At 44.7% G+C, this 23,389-nt stretch overlaps 1 protein-coding gene and 1 long non-coding RNA gene across 2 annotated transcripts; one reads left to right on the top strand and one right to left on the bottom strand.

The window, feature by feature from the left end:
* The first annotated feature begins 8,458 nt into the window (after positions 1-8,458).
* On the top strand, positions 8,459-10,527 carry LOC129380453 (uncharacterized). Its single transcript, XR_008608489.1, has 2 exons — positions 8,459-9,096; positions 10,286-10,527. It is a non-coding gene; the product is annotated as an uncharacterized lncRNA (long non-coding RNA).
* Position 10,528: 1 nt separating this feature from the next.
* Positions 10,529-23,379, bottom strand: LOC126543935 (protein TEX261). Its single transcript, XM_050191095.3, has 6 exons — positions 22,179-23,379; positions 21,806-21,885; positions 21,566-21,719; positions 18,283-18,350; positions 18,084-18,198; positions 10,529-10,804 (listed from the first exon to the last, which is right to left on the bottom strand). Exons 1-6 carry the CDS (start codon positions 22,246-22,248, stop codon positions 10,686-10,688), a joined length of 606 nt encoding a protein of 201 aa, XP_050047052.1. The 5' UTR covers positions 22,249-23,379; the 3' UTR covers positions 10,529-10,685.
* Positions 23,380-23,389: the final 10 nt, after the last annotated feature.

Here is a 23,389-nt window from a genome sequence, read left to right as displayed (position 1 = left end):
AGAGACAACATGGCCACAATTAGTACATGACCGTGGTAGTTGGAGAAGTATGGGAGAGGCCTTTTGCCCTGCAGTGGGCGTAACCAGGCTGCTGCTGGTGGTGATATTTTAGCGAGAAGTGTTATTGATCGAGGACTCAACCTCAATTCACTTGTACCCGTGCGTTCATCGCATAGTAAAATCCATACCGTTAAGGTTAGTCTATATACGTTTTATTGTAATTTTTCGTGGTTGGAGGAGGAGGAGGAGGAAAGAGAAAAGTAGAAGGCAGGGAGGGTAACCAGAATAACGTCCGGTTGGATACCCTACACCGGGGGAATGGGAAAGGGGAAAACAAAGATCACAGGGTTGGACAGGACCACTGAACAACCGCTGTTGGCTTGCTGGCGTGCTTTCCTAAATTTCCGCATCCGTGGAGGCGTCGGTAGTTCTCCGTGCACGTTTTGGCAGTGCGCCTGATATCAAAAACTTTTGCGTAGGCTCACACCTGCTAGTTCGATCGCCCGCTCGCAGATCAGTGTGATCGCAATATTAGGTTGCTCTTTTCGCACCTTCATATACACATTCAGAAATATTTTCTGAGCGCCACTGCAGAGGGCATTCCCATTGCTGTTTCTCTTGAACAACTGGCTCGGTGTCGTCGGAGTAGCCTGGCACGTTCCTGGTGACGGCGCAATGGGTGAAGACGAGCTCGATGAAGCAAGAATGGCAGATGCATAATCCTGCTTAGCGAGAAACGCTTCCACAGGAGGGACGTCCATGCTGGAAACTGGAGTATGTCTAAGCCCAGATTAGTTTTGTGCAGACAACTTTTTCTTATAACGCAGTAAACGATAATAATAATTATTGGATATAAACGTTTATTGTAAAACGTAACAGCATTTGCAATCTTGTACAAAACTGCGACAAATTGTGGCTTTTGCTTTTTGTGAAGATGTGTGGCGCACACCGAGTTTTTGCGTTGCAAGTGTTTTCATCATCATCATCTTCTTCTTCTTCATCATCATCACCCTATTTTATGTTCACTGCACGTTGTAACACAGCAAGCATGACGCTTGCTGTGTGCCGGAAGTGCTTAAGTGTAGTGAGAAATTGTTCTTGTGCATTCTCTTTCTGCTACTTTATTTTTATAGAAACAAATTAACTAAAATTTCTACTATTACGAACAACATTTGTTCACCATAAAGTTGGGAAAATTATTGATGACGCGCCCTGGGCAGCCAATCGGATAGCTCGCCCTACTAACGTCATTGGGGGCAAATGACGTCAAATGGGTAGGGGCGGCTTAAAACTTGTTTGCAGTCTCGCGGAGGAACAGTGGCTGGCGGTTATGAGGGCGTTGGCGGGGCTTCCCTGCAGACTTAAAGGGACGCTGAAACGATTTTGCCTCTCCATGCGACCTCCAATTACCCCTGTCCGTTTTTTTAAATTTCAGTCCAGTAAACAGGCTTTCACCGTTCCATTATAATAGACGGGTGAAAACGTGCAAAATTATGTGATTATAACTTTATTTTTTGTGATTACCGCCTAATTTAGGTAACAGGGAAAGTTTGAAGTACGACTTATTTGCAGTCTCGCGGAGGAACAGTGGCTGGCGGTTATGAGGGCGTTGGCGGGGCTTCACTGCAGACTTAAAGGGACCCTGTAACGATTTTGACGATCTTGTATAAACGTACCGAGTCGTTAGAGTAGGTCCTTCTGATCTTTAATTGACGCATCTAAGTGCTCCGCGTAAAGCATGTAATTTATTATAAGATATTAAAAATGTACATCGCTGCCGATCGCAGCACATAGCTCGGCTAAATGTTAAGCCGCCCCTACCCATTTGACATCATTTGCCCCAATGACGTTAGTAGGGCGAGCTATCCGATTGGCTGCCCTGTGCGCGTCATCAATAATTTTTCCAACTTTATGGTGAACAAATGTTGTTCGCAATAGTAGAAATCTTAGTTGATTTGTTTCTATATAAAAAAAAGTACCAGAAAGAGAATGCACAAGAACAATTTCTCACTACACTTAAGCACTTCCGGCACACAGCAAGCGTCATGCTTGCTGTGTTACGACGTGCTCCATTTTGACGAGAGCTCCGCGGTCAGAGTCCGTCTCAGTCTTCGCGAGCACTATGATTCGACTTTGTTGCGTTGTGGATTGCAAGCGTAGCGAGTGGCAATATGTAAAGCTGCGACATCGTGTCCCTCTGCAAGGCAGCAGACGAGCGGACTGGCTGCAGCCCATCTGCCGATATATCCGATCGGCGCCAGGATTTGCGCGTTTGCGTCCTTCACTTTACACCGGATGATTACTACCGCAATAGCGTTTCGCGAGTCCGGCATTCGGGTAAATGCAAGCGCTATCAAGTTTGGAGTCGGGCATGAAATAGATGGTAGCTGGCCCATGCCGTCGTCCAACTTATCCAAGCTGAGGACGTTGTTGAAGGGAAGGACTGCTTCTCATCGAGAACGAGGAATATGGGTTTATTTACAGTATCTACATAAGGACGTTGCAGTTCATCAGTCTAGCATGACTGCGAGAGAAAGTACACTCAGCAGCCTCACAAAAGCTGCTTATAAACACTCTGTCCTCCCTAGATCCCTAGGTGAGGGAAAAACGGCAGTTCACCGCCAATTCGTAGCGTCCAACGCCATCGTAGCTGACCCGCCTTTTAGAGGGAGAGTTACACACACTTCCACACAGGTTTTACTGACCACACCGAGGTGAGCGGGTTCTTGGAGACACGGGGCTTGGTCTGGGCAGGCGCCTCTTCATCCCAGTGTTGACCCCGCAGACAATGGCCACCGCGTCCGTCCATGACTTCTAAGCCCCGTGAGACGGCCGCGCAAAATATCTTCCAGGGGCTCCCCTGTTTCAAACAGCGGACACGGCGAATTCACGAACAATGCTTGGTCCGCCGACCGCGTTTAGTCATAGCGGCGCCGAGGGGGTGTTGACGCAGCACATCGTCGTCCCTACGAAACGAGTCACCGCGGCAGGTGGTGAAGGCTACCATGGTCGCTTCGGGGAAGCTCGCCACGCTCGCAGATGCAGCTGGCTGAGAAAACTTTGCATGTCGGCACCTCTGCAGGCCGTTCCTAACAGCGCAATGGGACAGGGCCTGGCCATTTGACCGTGCCGTTTCACGGGATGAACAGAAGCGCAAATGTGAATGGTCTGCACGGTGCAGCCACCTGGTGGCACAGAGCTCAACCACACACAGTAGCAGTAGCGAAATGTATTCTTTGCTGCTGGTTTAAATTTTTCGCAGGAGTGTAATCGGTAACACGTTATTTTTGTAAATGTTTAATGTTTTACGCTTGGTTAGAGCAATACTCGCGCTTTGTTTGGCTGGTTAAGCTCTGCGCCAACAGGTGGCTGGACTGCGCAGACCGATCAGGCCACTCACGTACGTCTACGCTAAAGTTCCTTCATCAGCTTGAGTTTATGCCTCCAGCCATCCGTCGAAACGCCCAGCTCGCCTGTGGTTACCGGAATACCAGACACGTTCGGCGCTGCGAGAGAATGGTCGCAACGCACGCTGCTTCGATAGCTCTCGCTTGGGGTCGATTGCCAAGCAGCTGGCGGAGAGTTTGGAGAGGCTTCGCGCGCTCGTTCCTAGAGAACCGGAAGTTGACGACACGACGTGCCATCATGACGCAGAGCCAGTGAAGGCAGAGCTTAGCCCCGATCGCTCGGCGAACGAGTTTAGGAGAAAATGCATGACTATATGGAGGAGGGTAACTTGTAGTCGTCCGTAGCTCTCTTAAATATAAAATAAGCGCCCCAGAAACGGCTCGGACAAATTTTGTTGACGCGTAGGGTACAGCTAAATCACTAATTAAGTTTTCAACTAATTACATTATGGCCCATATTGCAATTTACAAATTGTAGCCGTGGAGTTCGCAAGGCGGATCTTCGAGATAGTAATTCCCGAATTTTGCAGAGTAATGCATCTGTGTTCCATATATTTTCTTAACAAAACATCGTTTTATGCATTCAAGCACAAAAGTAACTGAAACAACAATGCATATTTCTCCGCAAAGTTCTGAAATCAATCTCTCGAAACTGGTGTCATCCTGAAAATTCGTTCCGAATGGATCCGCCTTGCGAACTCCACGGCTAGAATTTTAAAACTTAATTAGTGATTTTTGTTAATTAGTCGATTATGCATTTCAATTTCTTGCGCAAGTAATGAACTAGGATTGTGCTATCTGCAACAAGCAACCTTTAAAAAAAATTTGAAACTGTTCGTTGAAACACCCTGATGTATACCTGCATAATATTTTATTGCGATAGCAATTATATGGTCCCTCGAAGCGCATTTGCGTATTCGGCGTGGTCATGCTGTCTTGCTATCGACGACGCATATTGGGGGCGAGCTCCACCACTGGAAAAGCTGGCGCCACCATCGGCGTGACGTGGCATGAGGGATCACGTGGACACAGTGGCCGCGTCGGCTGCTTCGGAAGCGCCGAAGCGAGCGGAAAACGAAAGTTTAAAGTCCCACCTGCACCGCGGTTCTGATTAAGTGGTGAGACTTTACCGCCTTGGGTGTCTGCTTGACAACATTTGAATGTACTATAATAGGTAGTGGCTGCCTTTGGAGGCGTGCAGCATGGTGGGCTACTGCTCGTTGCCGCAGTGCCGGACGTGCGCAACGGAGCCCGGTGTCAGCCTTATTCTGACGTAGCCGCAGGACAAGCAGCTGCGTGAAGCTTGGCTCGCGAAACTTAGAACCCGCAAACAGCCATCAGCTACAACTCGGGTACGCAGCAAGCACAGACGCGAGGAATATTTCTGCTACGGCGCCGGGACTGCGATGTTCGGTGAGTAGCACAAAACGCGGACTGAGACGTTCGCCCGCGCTCCCTGCCCGGCTCATGTCAGGACGGTTTGGTCTGTGAACTTGTTGATGCTAGACACTGGCAAGTTCAGTGGAATGGAAAGGGAGTGGTAAGAAGCACATTAAATAAAGGTGTGGCATATGGTCATGTTTGTGTTATGAATTAACGCACTGGATTACGAAAAAGAAGCAGCGCGAAATCGCCCGCTGACTGCATACAATGCTACGCAACTTCAGAAATAATATTGAAACGTCCAAGAATTTAGAAGAAAAAGAAATATTGAATCGTCGCGATGGTACATCACAGTCGCCGTAAGCGTCGAAGTCCCTTGTTAAAACGAAATTGTATTTGAACAGCTCTGATAACGTCCATGCAACAATGGTTGCTTGTGGACTGTCAAATTCTCATATGTTGCGGCCTAAAGCTCACAGCACGGTGCGAAAACGCTCTCAGTAAATGCGAAACAATGTGCGCGGACATGCATGCTGTTGTGCCCGTACAACCAGCCCGGATTCCGAATCTACAAGATGCAGAATTTATCCTGCGAACGCCCTTTGGACAAACCCGGGGCTGCGCCGAAAGGTACAGCGCCCTTACTCTCCCATGACAAGTCAAGATGCTGAGCCGCCAGGCAGCGGCGTCCTGAGGAGAAGCATCGGCGAGCGACATGTCCAAACGTGCAACAAAGTGCTAGACAGCCCGGCGCCGTATTTCTTTCCCCCTGGAGGTCACCGCGCGCGGCAAATTTGAAGCGGGTGGCCAGCGCTGTCGCTGGTTGGACCTCTCGGACGACCGTCGAGTGCTGGCTTTGTATTGGGCCGTTTGAGTGACAATCGTTTCTCGGGGCTTTATAAGCCCCGACGCCGCCGCCGGGAGAACCGGATCCACCGAACCACCGTGAGCCGAGTGCCGCTCTCGAGTGGAGTGAGATGTGTCACGCGTTGGAGTCTCACCGGACGTCGCCGAGCGGCAACAGTCGCGTTTGCTGTTAGCTCTCGGCCCCCGTGCCGATCCGATCTTGTCCTGTATAATGACCTGTATATAGTGTATAAAGTCCCTTTTGTTAATCTCACCGACGCCTGACTCGGAGTCTTCGCTACCAACGCTCTGTCACGAAACGGGTGACGAGCGCTACGGGACCACCTCAAAGCCGCAACAATGCAGACGCGCAGTCGGTCGCCGCGAACCCGTGCGATCGCTGCATGCATTGAGGCTTCCTTCTGTTATGCGCCATTTGATTATACAGACCGCCCACTATAAGAACATATTTCACATAGTTTGCGCTCAGCGACTGCCGACCTTTCACGCAAGAAGCCGGTTCGGGAGACTCCATCGCGGCGACCGCGCGCAGTGGCGTTCACTGTACGTATTGGGTAAAGAGATTTCGACAGTAATAAAGTTCCCTCGTTTTGAAAGTACTTACAGAAATGTACAGGAGGGCTGCCGCGTGGTGTTTTTATTAAGCGCCGTAAGCGAAACCTATGAGGAGCGCGCCGCGTGATCCCTCATATTACGCAAGGGAGGCGCTTCCGACAGATGGCGACTCCGTGGAAGCGCTTCCTTCGAGATGGCGACTCGGTGTGAATGCGCCCCGGCACGCGCGTGGCGGAATACAGAAGGCCTCGAGACACGCGAAGTGCGTCATGCTCCGCCTGAATCGGTTCTGCCAGACACATATGGGGCAGCGTTCTGGCTTCCTCTGAACGCTGTATCCACAGGATGAGCCTTGTGTGCGCACACATTCCCGTTGAACAGGTGTGCGCGTATCACACGGCGGTGAACGTTAAGCTGAATTTATGTCATCCTTTCTTTGGACGCTGACCAACGCCGACAATTTTCCCTCGGTCTCATTTCGTGCACCATCGCGGTGCAGCACCTGCAACGCCGCTGGCACGCTCACTACGCCAGCATTCTGAGACGCCTTCAGGGCAACGCTAATCCCCGCAGTCGTTTTCAACTCGAATTTCAAATTTTTATATCAGTCTGCTAGAGATGAAGCACTTCAAATCACAGCGTCTCTTACTTCTTCCGTAGTGCGCAGGCTGCAGAGTAAGAAAACACGCACGCTGCTTTTTCATATTTATTTGTTTATTTATTTTTATTTATTTTTTTTTTGCTCAGAACGCGCCATGCCGTGCTTTCGAGCCGCAAGAAAGCTTTGCATTTTTGCAGGTCTCACTATTCGGTGAGGCGCCTTAATGTACCGAATATCACCTAAAGGGCGATTAACCAAATCAAAGTATGAGCAAACTGGCGAGATGAGTTATCTTTCTTTTTTTTTTTTGGGGGGGGGGGGGGGGATGGCTGCACGTGAACGTCTTCCTCGCCTCCAATTAACAATTTAACACACACTCATCAATAAGTGTGTTTGTGGCAGCTATATCAATGTCTTCTTTCGGCCGTTTAACTTGACTGGTCAAACGCACCCAGCCCATTGCTGTGTCCATGAAAGGTACACTTATGAATACATTCAACACGAACCCAGCACTTTTCTCCCGAGCCCCCTCCCCGAAACACTGAAGACGAGTGTGGCCCATCCCGGATCACCGTGGTTTGCAACTTGAATGTTTTCCGCAGGACCAGCACGTCACCCTCAATACGATTTTTTTTGCGTAAATGTTTCCAGAAATGGCTGAGGGCGGCGGCGATAATTCGCAAGCAATATTCGTTACATCTAAATTATTACGAAAGCGTATCTGCAGAAATGTTTCTGTACGTGTGTGCATGGAGTGTGGATTCCGATAATCTTATGGAAGGTCGTTGCTCGTCAGTCGCCGAGATTGGGTCTCCGCTAAACACGCAGTCGACGACGAGGAACTACGTTTGGTGCCCTGGGGGGGAGTATTCTGTAAGAATCCACCTAGTGGACTGTCTATTTCGGCCGCTGCTGATTGGATGCAGCTCTACGAGAGAGGAGGAGACGAGCGGCCCTAGCCAATCAGCAGCGGCCGAAATGGACAGTCCACTAGGTGGACTCTTACAGAATACTCCCCCCCCCCCCCCCCCCCAGCTCTGTTTCATTGCTAGGATGTCAAAACGGTCAGCTGGTATTACCACGGCTGAAGGCTCGCTAAAAGCCAGAACAGACGCAAGAAATGGAAAGCAACGCCACCTTTAATTTTCCACGCTAGCTTACCACCGTGACGATGTTGTGGATTTTGATACATGTGATGATTTTGACACAGAATGTATACACTGCGATAGAAAATTTTATTACCGAATTTCGTTAAACGCGACGCACAAGACGACAGAGAAGATGCAGAGCCTAGAATTTAGTGGGCCATTTATTTATTTATTGATATTAAACTATCTCACCTCAAATTTCCTTATAACTTTCGTTGCGTTTCTACATTTATTTTTCTTTCACCCACGCTCTGATATGCAAAGTGCTATTTTCGTTTCAATCTTCATAAAAGCACATGTAATACCGCCTGCTTCTTGGCCGATCCCCGGTAGTGGGTATGAGCGTATACGAGCCAGTGCTTGGACACGAGAACAACTACAGAGAAAAACGAAGACACAGCGCTCTCTTCGTGCTCTGTCGTCTTGCGTGTCCCGTGTGAGACACAGATAACTTTTTATTGAAAAGCAGAGTGGTTAGCCAGCGTGGTCTGTTCTCGTTACACATCACGTGATGCAATATACGAACTATAGCAAATCAGTCTGTGCTAAATCTTATCGGTCTAGATCTCACGATACTTGTCATATTTTCCACTCTAACTTTATTTTAGTTCCTGCTGCTAATGTCCTAGATATGTTTTAAATTGAAGACTTTACAAATACATGCCGCTCGATTCTTAACCGATCCCCCGCAGTGGGTCTCAGTTACTAAGATTATCAGCATCATCAGCTCTGCCGATGTCAACCGCCGCCATGTGCATAGAAAAATTTAAAGGCTGCCGATGCAGACCGAGCGAAGCCTGATCTGCATCGCTACAAAATCCGCAGTTGTATTTTCTCACGCTGGAACCCGAAGATGTCCGATGTTCACTGTTAACGTTTCTTACAACAAAGCTGCACAGTGCAAGGCATTCAGCCAGCGTACTAACCATGGCGACGATCAATTTTGACACCGACGCTGCTACAAATGCTTTCACTGCTCGCACCTGTCATCGGGCTTCAGGTCTCAACGAAAAAAGTGCATATTACGACCTCCATCTCATGGTACACCAGCCTTGACCAGCGGCCCAACTCGTCATGATTGTTCTCACTTTGACTTTCCTGCTTTACGTCGTCCTGCCGTTCCTTAGGAAAGCCAGTAAGTTTCAGTTCTCACTGCACAGAAACAGTCTTATTTCCTGTAAAACGAGGCTAATTATCTCTATTGAAACGAGAGAGAATGGGGATAATCGCCGCTTATGGTGCAAATTTAAATGCGTTATAGACATTCTCGGGCGCTTCTGGAGCTCAGCTACGGATTAGGCCTATATTCGGCATGGTGTGGCCCGCCGTCGGCGCGTTCGGCCTCGGCGTAACATGTAGTTACCAGACGCAGTAGACACCCCACGGTACATTTTTCGTTCATGATAATGGTTGCCGGCGAAAAAGGTACGTGCTGACACTGGGCGATGCAACGCCGAAAATACGTTCCGTGTGTCTGCATCAGCCATTATGCGTTCAATCCAGCGCATCAGTTAGGTTCCATTAGCTTTCTCATAGTCGCTGCAGCCATCTATGAGATGTGCCGCACGTAGTATCGAACACTGCGTCGTACTATGTGCCCTCAGCTCAAGGTTCCAAGACACACACTTCTGAGGTAAAATTGTAGACTTACGTTTCGAATTGTTCGAATCTTGAAGCCATTTCGAGTGCTTTGGCCTTCTTGAAAGTGAAACTTTACACTGAGCAACAGAAAGCTGATATAAGCATGGAGCCAGGGATTGCATGATCTGTAGAATACTATCATTGCTTTTCTAAGCACTTTAGAGCTGGCTTAATTTGGTCATGATGCCCCAGTTGCAACAGTGAAATAAGGTAAAAAGAAAGTGAAAGTTAAGAGCAAGCAGAGTTGACTGACAGGCACAGATTTCCTCATAGTTGGGCTCCATTTCTGAATATGAAAGTTAATATGGTGGAATCGGCAGAACATCAAACTATTAACCTTGTACCTTTGCAGTGAAAAAGGTATACATGTACTGCGTCCTTTCTGTATGCCAAATGGCTCACAACAGATGGAATTGAAGAACCTCATGCAAGCTGCCAACTGAAAAACAGCTCTCCTGTACTGCCATGTGTACAATTGGACGATGCACAGCTGCAAGAATTGTTAGCACAGGGCAAACACAATCCCGTTTTGCTGTTCCTTTTTCTCCGGCAACCATTATCATGAACGAAAAATGTACCGTGGTGCTCTTCACCCTTGTGTGTGCCAGCTGCAGCCCCTTCTGTTGTATTGATGCATGTTGATACATCGCATCCCTCACTTGATCATGTTTTTCTCTTTTCAGTTTCCAGGCTGTTCAGGAAAGCAAAAACATCGACTACAAATAAAAGGCCAGCTTAATTACACACTTGGGAATTGCAGCATCTATCACATCTACTAGCAACACTTGTAAAGACTGGATTATAACTTTGCCATATGACGACAAAGTAGTCAGGCTGTTCAGACATGTTCAGGCTGTTCAGGCTGTTCAGACATAGTCAGACATGTTTTCCATAGTCTACCAATAAAGAAAGATCTGCAAAAGCAGTCACTGTCAAGGTTTTATTTTCCTACTTACAAATAAAAGCTGCACACACACAGGCACAAATACCAACAGTCTTGATGTGCATATTTACATAAAGATCACTCTGCATGTCTCAAGGGAGGACACAGGTGAAGAACACTCAGCCTCATTACCGGGATGTTCAAAACACTTTCTTGACACGCTGAGGCAAGACGGACTCTTTGGCCTTGTTGAAGAATGACAGCAAGTTGTAGCGCTTGTTTCGCTGAGAGAAGTAGTTTGAGACGACATCATTGTCATCTAGAAAACAATGCAAACACAACATGCTTTTAGTGTAAATATGAAACAGACGTTTTTTGATACAAGCATTCGGTACCTTCTGCACAACTTTTCCCTTGAATAAATTAAAATAAACAATGAGGTTTTACGTGCCAAAACCAAGATTTGATTATAAGGCATATCGTGGTGGGAGATCTGGAATAATATATACCACCTGGGGTTCTTAAATGAGCACCTAAATCTAAGTACACAAGCATTTTGCCTGCATCAAGCTGCAGCCACCATGGCCGGTACGGAAGCTACGTTTTCGAGCCAACTTCTCCCTTGAATGCGCTCCCTACAATGGAAGCACAGTAACTTAGAAAATCAGTTTAATGAGGACATGATGTCCAATTCCAGCAAATGTACACATTATTATGCCTTGCTAAATGCTTATTAAGGGGGAACTAAAGAGAAACACTAAGCCAGTTCGGACTCGTGAGGTATTCTTTCAAAACTCCACATTAGTTCACTTTGCTGTAAGAGGTAGATAACGAAAGCGAAAAATGTCGACCAAACTTCCTCTAAAAAAAGAAAAATCTGGTGTTACTCCAGTGCTGGTGCCACAGCATGATGTCAAGAAATTTCGAAGTATTTTCTTGTATTTGGGCCTTGTCGTGCAGTAAAAGTTATCAAACTCGATATGTTCAAACCTTGAGTTTTCTAGAACTCAAAAGTTCTAAAGAAATTTGACAATACAGTGTAGTCCTTTTTTGTTGAGAAAAACTAACTAGGCTTAAAGGGCACTAAAGGCAAATATTAAGTCAAGCGAAAGTGATAGATTAGTGTTCGAGAATCTCTATGGCGTCAATATTATCGAGAAGAGAGCCTTAATACTCTGGAAATTGAGATAAACGCAGGACATGATTAGAGACTTCTCTGGGACTTTCAAACACTTGTCTGACGACGAAAGCACTCCTCAGTTAAATTTTGTCACTAGTACTCAACTGCTCGTTGCAAAAATCATCCTTGTATTGTATTATGAGACAAAATGAAATGCAGCTTGTCCACTTCTATTTAACTTGTAGAAAAATGAACTCATTGAAATTACCCTAGACAACGACGCGAGCAGTCGAAAGTTTTCGTTTTTGCTCGGCTCTGCACCACCCACACTTTCGCATTTCAGTAGTTTTGTTGTCGCGTAGTGCTGCGCTGGTTTTGCTGGCTTGCGAAACTCGCACAAACTGCAAGTAGCAGAGAATTCAACTTCCATGTGAAGCTGCGGGATGCCCGAAAAGTCTACACCACATGGCCAAAAAGCAGCTGCGAATCTGCCGCTCTCACTTTATCTGCGTTGGCTTGGTACCGCCGTCTGTCAAGCGCCGTATAACCCACTGACGGCAGCAAAGGGCGGTGATGGCGTATGCAATGCCACCGCTCCCTCGGTGGTGAGAGATTTGAAATTTGAGAAAGGTATTCAGACCCTACAGATGCAATTTTCTCGTAAACTAAGTCTTTTCTTGGCACGAAACAAGCGTTGCGAGGTTTATGGAGTGGTATTTAAACAGTACACATCGACCTAGTATTAGCCTTTAGTGTCCCTTTAAGCAGACACCATTGAGATCCATGACATCACAGTGAGCTGGCGTGAGATCTTCAAGGCAATGTCCCCACCTGTCTTTTGCCCTTGCGTCTTTTCTAGTTTACCAAGCATCCTCTCATGGGGAGTGGCTTTTTTTGGTATTGTAGAAGCATATTTTACTAATACAGTTTAGCTTAATTTTCTCTTTAGTGTCTCTTTAACCACTACAAATGGGATGGTGAATGCACAAGGCATAGCAATACTAGTATCCAACTGAAATGGCGAACTGAGAGAATGTGGTGAAATACATTCCAGACCAGGATTAATTTCTTTAACTGAGAAACTTTCTTTCTGAGAAACCTGTATGGGTTTCCTTTGTAGCCTCGTGCCACAGTCGGGTGGATGACTGATTTCCCGCTTTCAATATGTGTCTATGAATATGATCACTAAAAAATGAACAGCGGAAAAATGATTTCAGGTATCATCATCACCAATCCACCTTTTCTTTTGCACTGCATGTATATAGGACAGTGGTGGGTGTGGTGAGCTGTCTGTTTAGGTTACAGTATGAGGTGTACAATGCTACAGATACCATGTAATGGCAACATTCAATCTGCTGACTACATTGCAATGACTAATGATGCTACCAGCCAACTAAATAATGATGGATGTGAAAAAATGTTTCTTTGAATGAAGTTGCATGGGTCATGTTGCAATGAAGTTGCGTGGGTCATGTTGCACTATGCATGGCATGTCAGCGAAAAATGCATGTAGCATTCATAAAAGTAACGTGGTGCACAAGAAGCAGAAAAGCTGTGTCCCATATTCTGTACAATGTAGCACGATTGCTCAATCGTAGGGGTGTTCAAATAGTGAAATTCATAATTTTATTAGCATTCTTAGACACAATGTGTTGCACAACGTTTAGGGGGAGATGTGGGTCTTGAAGACAAAAGATATCACAAAAAATATAGTTTTGATTTGTTGTTTTTCTGGTCTACGCTATATACAACCTTTGTCCGTAAAGTTCAGAGACTGAGTCCATTACAAAAAATGCATTTAACATCGAAATCATTTGTGCAGCACCCCTTCGAAATAGTCTCCCTTGCAGCCTACACACAGCTTCCAACGCTTCTTGAGGTCTTGGAAACAGTTGGAAAACGCTTCTTTTGGCAGGGCTGTCAGCTCCTTTGTCGTGGTGTCTTGAATGGCCTCCACACTCCCCATCCAGCGACCTTTTAGGGCTCTCTTCACATGAGGAAACAGGAAAAAATCGCATGGGGAGAGGTCAGGCGAGTATGGCGGATGGGGAAGTACAGTAATGCTGTGCTTGGCGAGAAATTTTGTCGCGCTGAGAGCAGTGTGCGGCCTTGCATTATCATGGAGAAGGCTCCATTGCCCAGATGCCCATAAGTCAGGGCGACGGTGCCGCAGTGCATCACGCATGTGTTGGAGTACGCGGATATAAAACTCCCGATTCACCGTCTGCCCTTGTGAGACGAACTCATGGTGTATGACACCTCTGGCATCGAAAAAAAAAAACTATCAGCATCGCCTTTGTTTCGGTCGTCTGTCGTCGCACCTTTCTCGACGCTGGAGAGCTTGTTCGGCGCGCTGCCTCTTTGTTTGAGGATCATATTGAAAACACCATGTTTCGTCTTCAGCAATGATGCTGGCGACGAATGCAGCATCCTTCTCTGCCTTGGAGAGCAAATCAGCGCTCAATGATGCCTGCGTGTCCTTCTGGTCCTGTGTGAGGGAGTGCGGCACAAGTCTGGCATTCAGCTTTCGTTTCCCCAAGTTCTCACACAAAATTTGGTGGAATGTTGTCTTACTAATGTTGAGAGCATCTGACAGCATGCGGACTGTAATGGTGCGGTCTTGCTGTACGATCTCCCTGATCCGAGCCACGTTGTTTTCATTCCGTGAGGTTGCAGGGCACCCCTGCCTTGTGTCATCCTCAACCGATGTTCTCCCCGAAATGAACCTCTTGTGCCATTCGAACACTCGCGCCCGCGATAATGTCTCGTTGCCGTAAGCGTCACGAAGGAGCTCATACGTCTGTGTGGCTGTGTTGCCAGACTTCACACAGAATTTTATGTTTACACGCTGTTCGAGGTGGCCGTCCATCTCTCCACATTCACTCATAGTAGAATGCGCAGACGACTAGTGACAACTTATCTTTCTACATGTAGCGCCATCTGGGGGCTGCCACAGCAATTAACATAAATAGCTCAGGTTATCTCAAAAAGATGGCACTACACATACGCACCAACATTTGTTTTGGGGAATAATTTCTAGAGAAGAAAATAAATCAGTCTCGAAACTTTACAAACAAAGGTATTATGGCACACCTGGCGGCAAAAAAGCTAGCTCAAAACGGCATCTCGTTAAGAAAAAAATGCTGCATTTATCCTACAAAATACTCAGTTTCACCCATGAAGCCCTGAAAATGACCCATTTTGTGCTGTTCGCCATGCCACAACTACTCATCAGAGCCAGGCTATCTTGGTCTCGTTTGAAAGAGCACCATGCTGGCTTCCTTTCATGCATAGAAAACGCCTTCAATGCTGCTTCAGGAAAAATCTACCTGGTTTTGTGGCTTGAAAACTATATTTTGCCACTCTATTCAGTTCTTTGAATTCTTCTAATAAAATTAATTTTGCAAGTTGGAAATTTAAAGAGCGGCACTGTCCCTGCTACTCATTCAATTAATTTCTTTTTTGCCTGAATGCTAGAGAGTCACAAGGTGCAGAACCACTATGATATCGTGTTTCAGAATATGGCAACATTTTGAAATTTTCTAGAAATCACCAACAAAAATTCACACTTGCAATTTTGCTTATTTAGACTTTCATAACTTTATCTAAACTAAAGAATCATACATTAAAATGCTAAGTTGCACTCTTTGGACATTCAGAAACATACTTGCTTAACTTAAGCTCTGTTGCTACAGTACATTATTCTGCAGTAAAAAAAAATTTTTTTTTTAAATTGGCTTAGAAAAAAAAGCTAATTGCACATTAACAATCAGCGCACGAGACTGAATATATGTTGAACATTTCAAATGAGAAAAAAGGAAAGTAAGATTACTTCTGATGCACGACGACAATCACAGTTATGAAAAAAGCAACAGTAGATCGCCAGTGCATGTAGTATATAGTTCATGATTGTGTTGTGCTTAGTATTGCACTGACAGAATGACCATAGAACAAATATAAAATAGCAAAAAGTGGATGTACATGGCACAAATGCGCTATGTAATGTCCACTTTTTATTTTATGTTTGTTCTTTAGTCCTTTCGTCAGTGCAATACTAAGCGCAACACAATCATGAACATCCACCAACTAGCCCCGTTCATTGCTTTACTAAATAGCACATATGGTGGTCACTGACAGAGCTAAGGATAATACTATAGCACCGTGCACTGTTATGAAGCAATCCAAACATGTTGGGATAGGCCAAATGATAAAATGCTGAATAGAGACAGCGAATTCGTAGACTGCCTCATGCGAGACATGTTTACTCAATGCTTGGCAACTATCATGCATAATTGAATTCCTCCATGTGTTTGTTCAGCAATGAATATTTGACAATTTCGAATAGTAAATTCTCAAATATAACGAGTAAAATAGCAAAGATTATGTGACTATTTGCACCTAGCTACTCAATCAATTTATGGCATGTGTTTACTGCCCAAGTGATGCACGCAATCCCCAAAGATGTCTCCTTATTTGCAATTTAAGGTACATTTAATAAATTCAGCGAGCAGGGTGTAGTTCCTTTTCTATTATTTTAAACCTAATTTATATAAGCCCAGCTCAACATTTACGCCTTTCAGCAAAAGAAGGTGTGCAGAGTAGCACTTTGACATAAACCATTATAGGAGGCATGATGAAAGGAAGTACTTGTTTGAATTTACTGCACATGCTTGAATCTTAATTATTTACCACTCACAATCATAATGGGTTTCAAGTGGGGCAATAAATTCATACAGCAGCTAAATGCTTTGGTTAAACACTTCACAAACACTTAAACAAATCACTTTATCTTGTTTCTTACACTTGGCAATGTGCTTCGAACTTCTTGTGATTTTTTTTATTTTTTGATTGATGCATTGCTATGTCGCTCCTATGAATTGCTATTTTATGCTGCGTCACGTGTTCACTTGTATGCCCTGTATATATTATAGCTTTTTTGTGTCTGTTTCCCTAAATATCCCTTCAAGAATTGTACTCCCTGATATGTTCATTTTTCGTGTATTTTACTTTCTAGTATTAGTACCTTACGTTGAGTTTTACTCGTGTTATTTCCTTAAGTGTACCTTTGTGGCCTTTCATTACTTCAGTTGTTCCTTTTACATGTTTTTGGTATTAATGTTGATGAGCCCTGCATTGAGGCGTATCTTTTGTATTACACTTTAGAAGGCTGTTTACTCTTCTTTTTCCCCTTGATCTTGTAACCCCCCTTACACAATGCCCCATAGGGCCTGTAAGGTATATTAAATAAATAAATAAAAAAATAAATAAACACCTGTGCGAGTTTTTGATAAATTCATGGCCATTTTGTCTGCAGTACGATTATCATCAGCATTCAGCGCACGACATGCACACAGCATGCAGTGACATAACAGCTTATTGTTATGAATTAACATGATTCACATTCAATGCACTGGGGCATGCGCAGTACTAGTTATGGGGCATCAGAAATTACAAAAGCACGACAAAATCGCACTAACAGCTATCACAAGCCAACATTAAGTACCTAAAGGCTGAAAGCCTTTAGGTGAAACACTCTTCAGGTGAAACACCCTAAACAGTAACATGTCATTTACTTGTTGCCTTCTTTCACTTGTAGGCCGCTGTGTCAAACTCTCATGGCCACAAACCAAAAAGCTAGTGTGAAGCACACAGTAAATTCTGAGATACCTTTCCTTTTTGCTAAACATCCACACTTATCAGCTGAAATACAGAGCTCTAAACACACAAACTTCTTAATTTTTATTCATACTGACTGCTTGAAACCTCAAAGCAATAACTGGGCTGTTGGCTCTAGGATAACGCTCGGGGTTTGTTGCATGTACCAAGACCCGAGTATATATGTGTTTGTGCATACATTTTTAACCAGAATGAAGCTGCAGTGGCTGGGTATCAAACTTGCCACCTCTTGTTCAGCAGTCATGGCAGCTGACGCATGACAAGGAGTTGATTGATCGGTTGGTGATTTGAACACTATAACGCCCAACATAACATATACACTACACTCAATTTGATGTCTCATAATACTTATGTGCAGCTAACTTAACGGAAAGTTAGAAGTTGTGTTTTGGATAAGCCATTATAAAGTTCCAGCCAGGAATGGTTTAACAAATCAATTACGTATTATATAATTATATAAGTTATACCTCATATAACATTTCACCTTTTTTTCTAGAAGAATGTACTTTCCATGGCAAGAAATCAAGGTGACCAATTTGTTCGAATTTTTCCTGGTGCAGAACTGTGCGTGGGCATTACAGGATTAATGTCCATGACGGAAAGCTGCTAGTCAAACTTAGCCGTGGCTCTCAGTGGCATACCAGGCTTGATCAAAGATACACCAAATTACCAGCATCACAACTACGTATATGAGAAAAAAAAAAACTATGCTTCAATCCACATTCACCTTTATGGTCTTGCAAAAATGCCTTTCGTTTAGCTTCATGCTTGAATTTATTAATGAAATTTACAACACACATACCACTGAGAAGTGGCCTCCGTTCTGCAAGAGTCGGGAGGACGCTGTCATTGGCATTAAGCGAGACCACAAATGCAAATGGCACCAGCCACAGGCAGAGGGTGAAGTATGCAAGCACCTGCATACACAATCACCATTAGTACAGTATCTGCTAGGAGGCACAACTTGACTATGCTAACAACAAATTTTAAATAACACTTGCCTCACTCAAAGTATAGGCTTTGTTAGAAAAGTAGTTGAATGCAAGGTAGTGGTTCAGGATGACAAGAGCTAGAAAGGAAATAAATATTCAAAGTTAGGTACACTAATTGTATTACAAATGCATGAATAACGCTTCAAACTATACGATGAGCAAAACGTGAACAAGGTGAATGCAGGAGCCAACGTTTCGACAAGTGGACTTGTCTTCTTCAAGGCGACGTACGCTACATAAAGCGTACGTCGCCTTGAAGAAGACAAGTCCACTTGTCGAAACGTTGGCTCCTGCATTCACCTTGGTCATGTTTTGCTCATCGTCTTGAATTGCCATCTCCCGCATTCCCCGTCTTTTCCCTTCAAACTATAGCTACTCCAGAATGTGTGGCATCCAGCACCTCAACGCAGCCTGTAAAACAGCTGGTACTGCACATGACGACTGCAATTTGTGTATCTCATTGGATGTAGCCATGCAAGTTTCTTGAGTGCGCAGCTTATTAGAAGTTCCAGTTTGCAGAAAGTAATTTTCTAAGCAAGAGATGGTGACAGACTGAAATGAGTTTGTTGGACAATAACACATGATGACAGAGTATGGCTTTTTTATGCTTAAGCATCCTGTTTTCAACATGCACTCTCAGAATCAGCACGTCACAAAATCACAATAAATGGCTTGGAGAGATTAAATTCATTGTCAGCTGCTTGGTGTACACAATGTTGGCTTTTGTTTGATCTCCACCAGATTGGTGGTGACCCTATGCATAATGTTCCATGTTCTTTAAAACTAATTACATAGGGAGGAAGCATTTGTCTTGTCTTTCTGCTCCTTTTCTTAATTTATTTTTTTGCACTCTTTGCACAGGATGAACAAGGAAGATTCGTGCTTATAATGGTACACCGTCAAGAGTAGCACTGCCAATACAAGACAAGGAAGCAACACACAGGATGTACTGGATAGAGGCACAATATAGCAATGCACACTGGGGTCCATTCAATCTTGTACGAAATAGAGACAAAAAATCACCCTCCATTCTGCTTTTTCCTTTTTCGCTTGTGATAACTGAGCTATTACTGATAACGATGCATGTTGCAGGATTTCCAAGCAAATTAAACTTTTTTTTTTTGCAATTACCTCAGTTACTTCACCAAACAATCTACATACCACCATCCAAGCCATACAGCCATTCTTTCTCTATATAAAGGTTTTATTCATTCATTTTTACAAAGTAGTTTAGTTTGATCGTCTGTAAGCTTGGGCGGTAGTCTCAGGAAAAACTTTTGGGAGATATTGCGTGAATAGCACCACAGGCATCAGTGCCTATGGGTGACAGCGTTCCTGGCACTGTGCCAGGAATGCTGTCACTTATAGACAAGTGATTGACCAAGAACAGTGCCACAAATACAGAATGTGGAGTTGCACTTTGCAAAAAGGCATGTATGAGAGGTAGGGACAGCTGCAGCATTAATTACTGTCTCAAAGGATAACAGGGCCTCACTAAAAAATACCCTTTGCTTTCCTAGATTGGCACATGCAGTTTTGCCTGCTATGCACATCACAACAGCCACTTTTGCACACATTTGGCATCTACACATCCACGCTGTAGTGTCATCCCACAGCAAATCACACTGCACTCATCCACTCGGGTGATCAGTTTGCTTATTGCACATTGGCAGATTGCACTGATTTATTACGGCAAGTGCAAACCAAGGGCGTTATAACGTAAAGCTATTCCAAACTATTCTATTCCAATTCTGCAATCAACCCTTCACGATTGTTCAAAAAACTTTTGGGCCACCCCCACTTCACCTGTCTGTCACGCAATGTCACGAAAACCACGGAAACGCCCCATCTGATATGTCCACACTGATTATACATGGTTAGGCCAAACAAAAGAAACATTATTTCTGATTTGACACTTTTTTGCCATTAGCCATCCACTACTGGTCAAAAGTTTTCGGGCTGCACCCACTTCGCCTGTCTATCACGCAACATCACAAAAACTCACGTCAAAGTGACGTGTATGCATTAAAGATGCATTAATATGCCGAACAAAAATTATTTTTCTTCTGAATAGCCAGAGGCTGCCCCGTTCCGAAAGGAATAGAAGATGGCTGCCCGCCGATCGCTCAGGCACTGGCTACTCGCACCTCCCGGAGAGCATGGGTTTATTTCCGTATAATAAAGCTTCTTGCGTGGCCATATAATGTTGCATGGCCATGTATATGACACTGCTCTGCGAACTCTTCGTTGCTGAGGATTCATTTTAGCAGCATTCTTAACCTTCCATTACATGCCGCCACGATTTTCAACCAGCCACCGAGAGCAAAGTAAGGTGTAGCAAACCAATGGCAGACACTGGTATCATCCTCCTCATTCGGTTATCTAATTTCACTGCACAGGCTCGGCCCCATCGAAACCCTCTCCATTTGAGCATGCTCCTCACCTCTCGTCAGCCAATCAGATAAGAAAAACAGCTCAATGCAGGCAATGTTATTCGTTTATTAAGACAACGCTGTGGGTCACCGCCCGGTGCTTGCATCGGCAGTTACGTTAATTTGACGTCAGGAGATTGGAATAAAAACAAATTGGAATAGTTTTAAGTTATAGGGCCCCAAGAACTCTAAGGAATCAGAAATCAATATTTCTGCCAAGAGAAGCAAAGTATTAACTTGACGCTATTCAGACACATCAGACACAAACGTTTAACTTGCACAAGTCTATTAAAATTCAGAATTCTAGGCAGCTATCTTACAAAAGGAGAAACTCATGCTAAGGTGCCCTAACAAGTTCTGAGATATAGGGCTTCTAGCAAACATTGAAACTTTAACAGATCACCATTTGAGAAATACTTTCAATTCATTCAATCTGTGTTTGCTGTTCCTTACATATTAAGAATTGCACGCATGACTATTTGTGCCCCATTTCTTTAACAACACAATACTGCACAGGTCTTGAACTGATGTTTCTTGTGTAAATGCGTGCAGTAATGTCAATGTACAGTTTTTCAGAGGCTGGAGAGCACGTGGGTGCATAATGTGAAAAGATGTACCGTGACAATATGCAAGGTTTCGGTAGGTCACACTACGTACATTGTTTTGAAATATACTCTGTGTTGACAGTCATGCAAATGTGAGCAGCTAGCCACTGGAATAAAATGCACCTTTCTGTAGTAAATCAAGCATTGCCACAAAGTGTGCAGTTTTATCCCAATATTAAACGACCTGTGTGCAGCAATTAGTTTCGCTCTGTCACTACCTTGCGGGCTTTGTTAGTACTGTACAAAAACACGTACCCGAGGCGGACAAGAAAGGCACAGAATAGAGGTTGAAAAAAGGGAAAGTGCGCAAAACCAGCATATGCATCACTTGGCTGAGCATGCCGCAGCCAATCATTGTCGTGGGAAGATCTTCAAAAACAAACAGCCCGATGTAAATGGCGAGCGTCACCTGCAACATAGCAATTCATAAATTAAATCCACTGTCATAACTCTTACGCCAGAACACAGAAAGCAAAAATGCAAAACTGGACACACCAGAATTAGTATCCTAATTATCTTTCCAGTCGTAACGGTAAACTCTTCCACAAGCTCGGCAAGGTAATATAGCCCAGCCGCTGAAACGACAACAAAAGAATATTCACTCATGTGAAGGGCAGACAGACGCGTCATCACGCACCACCAAGCTACGCATCAAAATACAATGAAGTACAGTTGGCGTGACTCTGCTATTGCGGGTACAATGTACGAGTACACCTAAGCATGCACCAATACTCTACGACGAAGCGATAATATAGATCATAGATCTTTAATTGTAGAACGTCGTGCAAGAACGCACCAGCTCATCTAACCGCTACACCAACCGGAAAATTACTGTTAATTTTAAGTACAAGAGTTAAATACATCGTACCCACTGCCAGGATGGAGAAGCATACTTGGACGAACGTTGCCACCCAACTTAATAAATATAAATAAAGCATTTCGTTCGAATAACGCGAGTCCTTCTGACCCACGAAACTTGTCGGCTGCAGAGCGCCGATACAGCGTAGCGCCGGATGGATGGATGGATGGATGGTGGCTATACCCTTTGTAACGGGCGGCGGCTGGCGCCACCTAGCCTTTTTCTCCCCTTCCTATTTTATTATTATTATTATTTTTCCCCTTTCTTTATATCCTCTTTTCGTTAACCTAGTTTCGCTCCCCTCCTCCCCCCAAAATAACTATCTAACACAGTAGAGGAAACATTATCTCCCCGATTTATGGTGTTATCTATCTCTTGACTTCCTCCACCAATCCTCTAGCCTCCCCTTCGTTACTGCCACTCTTTTCTCGTCTATTTGCCCTCGTTCCCCGGGAAAACCTAATGCCCCTTCCATATCTGCCACTGTTCCCTCTGCCAGGGTTGGGCGAAGGTCTGTGCATCTCAGCACTATATGCTCAGTGGTCTCCATTTCGGTTCCGCATGCTGTGCACCGAAGGTCCACGTCTTCAAATTTAGCCCTGTATGTTTTCGTTCTCAAAACCCCCGTCCTAGCTTCGAATAATAGTGAGCTGCCCCGCGAGTTATCAAATAAGAGCTCTCTCTTAATCTCCTGTTTTTGTGACCTATACATTGATAGCGCTGGCTTTCCGAGCATTCTTTCTTCCCACATTTTTCTTTCCGTCTCCTTCACCTCCTTTCCCACACTAGAACCACGTTGGACCCCCTCCCTCGGCTGTAGGTATCTATTCCTCAGCTTCCTCGTTCTGAGTGTCCACTTTGTGTTCAAACTTTTCATGTACAGATATTTGTACACTTTTCCTGCCCACCTTTTTTCCTCCAGTGCTGGGAGTCTCTGTTCAAATTTTAGTTTACTTATTGCCTCTCTACCTTCGAATGACGTCCATCCCATGTCCCCCTGCACTCCCTCATTAGGGGTGTTCCCGTGTGCTCCTAAGGCCAACCTGCCTACACTTCTCTGTCTCGTTTCCATGCATGCCTGAACTTCCGATTTCATGCACAGTACTGAATTTCCGAATGTGAGGCCAGGTACCATAACCCCTTTCCATACGCCCCTAACCACCTCGTACCTATTATAGTTCCAAAGTGCCTTATGTTTCATTACAGCTGAGTTCCTTTTC

The sequence above is a fragment of the Dermacentor andersoni genome, chromosome 1, assembly GCF_023375885.2.
Source record: "Dermacentor andersoni chromosome 1, qqDerAnde1_hic_scaffold, whole genome shotgun sequence".
Lineage (NCBI taxonomy): Eukaryota > Metazoa > Arthropoda > Arachnida > Ixodida > Ixodidae > Dermacentor > Dermacentor andersoni.
The sequence above is the reverse complement of the archived record's forward strand: the minus strand, read 5'-3'. Positions and strand labels throughout refer to the sequence as shown.